Source organism: Belonocnema kinseyi, chromosome 10, assembly GCF_010883055.1.
Source record: "Belonocnema kinseyi isolate 2016_QV_RU_SX_M_011 chromosome 10, B_treatae_v1, whole genome shotgun sequence".
In the NCBI taxonomy this organism is placed as follows: domain Eukaryota; kingdom Metazoa; phylum Arthropoda; class Insecta; order Hymenoptera; family Cynipidae; genus Belonocnema; species Belonocnema kinseyi.
The window spans coordinates 81,134,081-81,138,608 of NC_046666.1; the positions used below are offsets into that span (position 1 = coordinate 81,134,081).

At 34.6% G+C, this 4,528-nt stretch overlaps 1 protein-coding gene across 20 annotated transcripts in view; it reads left to right on the forward strand.

The window, feature by feature from the left end:
• The window catches only part of LOC117181817 (rap guanine nucleotide exchange factor 6-like), a 493,078-nt gene that overhangs the window by 485,589 nt on the left and 2,961 nt on the right, over nucleotides 1–4,528 (forward strand). For 9 of the 20 annotated variants that reach the window (XM_033374787.1, XM_033374793.1, XM_033374790.1 and 6 more), the window contains 3 exons: nucleotides 299–415; nucleotides 1,082–1,231; nucleotides 3,571–3,783. The exons of 1 other annotated variant lie outside the window; for it this stretch is intronic. In XM_033374787.1, coding sequence (XP_033230678.1) covers nucleotides 299–415; nucleotides 1,082–1,231; nucleotides 3,571–3,783 — 480 coding nt within the window. The remainder of the gene's footprint in view (nucleotides 1–298; nucleotides 416–1,081; nucleotides 1,232–3,570; nucleotides 3,784–4,528) is intronic. 10 more of the 20 variants (XM_033374789.1, XM_033374792.1, XM_033374806.1 and 7 more) reach the window with 7 other exon arrangements.

Here is a 4,528-nt window from a genome sequence, read left to right on the forward strand (position 1 = left end):
AAAATTAAAATTCGAAAATTTTTTCTAAAGCCTCCAGGGGACTTCGTTTTCGCACGAAAAAATTTTATGTGCCCTTATTGCATCCGGACCCACAATTGTGGCATATTATTGAGTTTTTTTCTTTCATAGTTTTATAGCAACTGTGAGGCCAGTAACTCAATTTTCTTTTCTCTTTCTTTTTTTTTCTTTTTTAAATATTTTTCAATTGGAAACAAGGCGAATCAATTTAAGACATAGAATTGGATTTGAATGGGATAGAATGAGTAGTGACAGAAGTATCTTGGGGAAATGTGCGTAGGTTCGGTGACGAGCAGTGACAGCGGTCACAGTACACAGCTGGACAGCCATAGTGGGAGCAGCGTCGAGGCCGGTGGAAGTCCACCTCCACCCCAGAGACGACACTCCGCCTTGCAAGGTATGTAGTTGGGCATAAAAGCTACTCTTTCATACTTCTTGGCTTCCTTCACATTTATTTATACTCTCTGTCCGCCCTCCGTAGACTGTAAAACTGCAAAGTAGCGCTAGGTTTTGAAACATGTATTGTAGTTTGCTGCGTCGCAATGCAGTTTAAAAAACTATTTATGTTTTATCTATAAGATTGGGAAATCTCAGACTTCTTTGAGAATATTTACATATCTCTTTTCTTGAATCTATCCTAAATAATAAAGTTAACACTACACATACTCCTATTCTATATATTTCTTTTTCTGAAAATAGAGCTATACTCTCAAAACGAGGACAAGTCTGCTAAATTGACTTTCGCGCCACAATTACTTAGGTCACGCTTATTTAAACTCATTTTGATATTATTATAGTGTGAAATTTGAATTGAAGATTGTCGTATATTTTCTAGTATTTTACCCATTCTTTCGATTTGATATTATTTAAATTTTATAACCTGCTTCAGCTGTGTAAAATCGCTTGCGAAGCTTCGCTTCTCATTCGGGATCTCGTATTTAAGAAAGAAGTTTAATTTTGAGGTGAAAACTAACAACGACGATCGTAAACAAAATTTTTGGGTGCATTTTTGTTTCGGGCAATAAGCTTAGAGCAACTGAAAATTTATGTCCTATATGTAAAGCAGGGTCGGTTTTGAGAGGTGGGATATCACCCCCTTTTCCTCACGCGGTAGCAGTGTTACCTCCACTTCCTGCCAATCAAAATCTGAATCACGACCATCATCATCCTCATCTTCATCAACAATATAATCATCAAATATTGCCTCCTCAAGGTGAGTCGCTTCTTCGTTTCCAATCTCACTCTTGCTTTTTTGCTTCCATTAGCTTTTCTCACACATACGCTCTTATTTCACTGATAATCCTCCAGCTGATGATCTGCTTCTGAAATATTTCATTGAAAAACCAAATTTTCAAGAACTACTTTAAAATTTTCCCTATTACCCTATTGTCTTCAGTGTAATATTTTCAAAAACAGGTCGTCCTTTGTACCAGTAATTCATTACTAACAGTTGTTTGTGAAGGGTATTGCTCGAAAACTAATCACTGTCTCTGTACAAATAATGTAACTGCTTTTTATTGAAACATGCTTTAAAGTTGTGTGCATTCGTGACTGTAATGTTGTGAATTGTGAAATTTGTTTGTCGGGTTCATGCACGTAGGCGCTCTGCGTGCCATCTTTTTCAGGTTTAACCTCATAGTATTCTTTTCCAGGGTATTTATGCTAATTAATTAATAAGTTTAAAAGGTTTTTGCTCTTTCGCCTGGGTAGATTTGCGCTAGATATTACTGAAAAGAAGAAACCAAACCTGTCCTTGGCGACTCGACAGACGAGATTTCACTTTTTGTTCATTTTAAACTAATTCCATTTGACGATCGATCACTGGTTCTTAGAATAAACCAAATTTTCCGTGCTTTAAGAATTGAAGCCTCGGCTGAAATAACGTTGTATTAACACATATTTTGTATCCATGGAGTTCCATGTATATAAGGTGTTATTTTAACTGTCTCTCTATTCCGCGGAAACGCGGTGATCGAAAATTCAACAATTGAATCGGGAAAGAAATGTCAAAATAGTGAAGGTTATGTACTTCGAAAATGTATCTTTCTGTAACACTAACATTAACGTTTTGAACAAAGGTAAAAAAAGAAAATTAAATTTATTAGAATGACACGCAGGAAGAAATAAAAGGGCTAAAGAGGCTGGAGTAAAATGTCAAGAATCGGTAACAGCAAATATAATATTCAAAAATAATAAAATAAATGATGATAAATAATGATCAGAAATTGTACTAAAAAATACCGTTAAAATTATTTTTATAATAAAATAAAAATAAAACTTTGAATTACAATTACACTAATAATTAAGTGCTTTTCTTTCCTTTCTTTTAACGAAAATACGAGAAATTATGTTTGTATTTTTTACAATATGTGTAGGACCAAATTTGTAAATAATCTAAACTAATCTAAACTAAACTTTTATTAATTGAAATTTGCCAAATTCAATTTTGATATTTGTTGTCGACTCTCTTAAACGAATGTAATTTTCTATTAATATCCTTCAAAAATTCTAAATTAGATTTAGATATGTAAGCTAATGAGTTTAATTGAGAGAGATGCGAAATAAATGGAAGTAAATATCCTCGACTATTTTGACATTTCATTCCAAATTCAATTTTTAAAATTTCGATCGCAGCACTTCCGTGAAATAGAGAGACAGTTAAAAGAAAAACTCTTATACATAGAAATCCATGGAAACAAAAAATGTGTTGATACAATGTTATTTCAGCCGAGGCTTAAATTTCATATTTCGTACGAAAATTTCTTTACTTGGACGTCGGTACGTGTTACGTATTTTCACTTTAACCATCAGCTAACATCATTTCTTTTAGTGCTGGGGGGGGGGGGGGGGGGGGGGGGGGGGGGTGGACCAAGTGCATGGTATTCGGTCCATTTCTCTCCTATTTTGCTATTATCTTCGTAAAAACTCATTTTTTGTGTATAAGTGTATACGAAAATAGTTTTTATTTTTTTAAAAGTATTTAATGAAATAATAAAATGATAATAAATATTATTCATTACGAAGATATTACACAAATAAAGTCTTGTCCCATGCATTTGGTGACATTGTTTTCCCGTTAGCACTCGACGAAATGAAGTTAGCTGGCGATACGATGAAAATGTCTAATCAGGATAATCAGACTTCATTTTGCCGCGAAATTTAATATTCGTATTGGCTTTCCATGAATCTCAATAACTCTGCTAACTTTTTGGGTTTTTAGAATCGAAACTGTTCGATCGTCGAATATTCTGTTGACAACAATTTTGGACGAGGGGAATTTAGTGAGATTTTTAAATAAAAGTTTATTGGAATAGGGATTTTTTAACTGAAAAAAAAAACAAAAAACGAAAAGTAGCTGCGAATTTCTAATGCTTCAATTTCGAACGCTTCAGCATATAATTATTTAATCTCAAGCGTTTAAAATGTGAAATTGCCTAATGATTGTAATTGGATTTAATTCCTCTCGTCCGAAACAGTTGAATTTGTGGTGAAGAGCTCTCGAATTGAGAGGTAGAAATTAGAATCAAGAACCAGAGCGTCGAGGGTTTTCAGGTTCAACGGGAATGGGAGTCAACCTGGGATTAAGTATGCCGCCCCCTTTGCCTCCAGGTGCGATGACTTCGTCGGGGATGCGTCCTGGCCTCGGTTCCGTTCAGTGTCGCCAACCTCCCAATTACAAAATCGCAGCCCAGATGGCCAGGCTGCATAGGCTCGGCCGTGCTCATAGCCACGAAGGCGTCACCTACCGGAACGATCACGAAGATGGTATAAACACTGAAACAATCGCTACAAACATCATTCATGAACAAAGTTCTACCCTCCATTTATTTTAGTATTCTTAGGTTCAAATTCAAAAATTTAAGGCCCCATAGATATTCTCTATTCTTACTCAATTTTAAAGTACTTTGTTCTACTATCTCGCGTGAAATTTCAATTGGAATATTTTGTTACTCAAATGAAGTACTCTGTGGCGCTTTGAATATGTTTTGCAATAATCCCCTTAGTATCTTTCAAATCTAAATGGTATTTGGAATCCAAAATATATTTTAGTTTTACAAAGATAATTTATATTTACAGTTTTAAGAAAGATGAACTTTTCATATTAGTTCTTCAATCTCTTGTTGTATGCTTTCAGGAAATCAGTTTTGGATCAAAGCTTTGTAGTATTTCATTGGTCAAAAAATCATTTTTATGTTTAATCATTGATTATTTTTGATCTCCTCCGAATTCAATTTTGTACATAATTATCCTAACATTGTAAATCACCCATTAGTGTTGAGAACTGAATGTACAAGTTGTATTACCTTGTGTTTTGTCTCGTGTCGTGTCTTGTGAGTTTCTTGCGCATAAAGCATATCACCTGCATTGAATAATCCTTAACTGAAATGAATTCCTGTGTCCGCAACCCATTTTCGCACTCGCTCGCTTGCTTGCATCCGGTAATCCAGCGTTGATTTATAAGTAAAGCATAAAAAATGTATAATGCACAAACCGCGATTGTACTCGATTT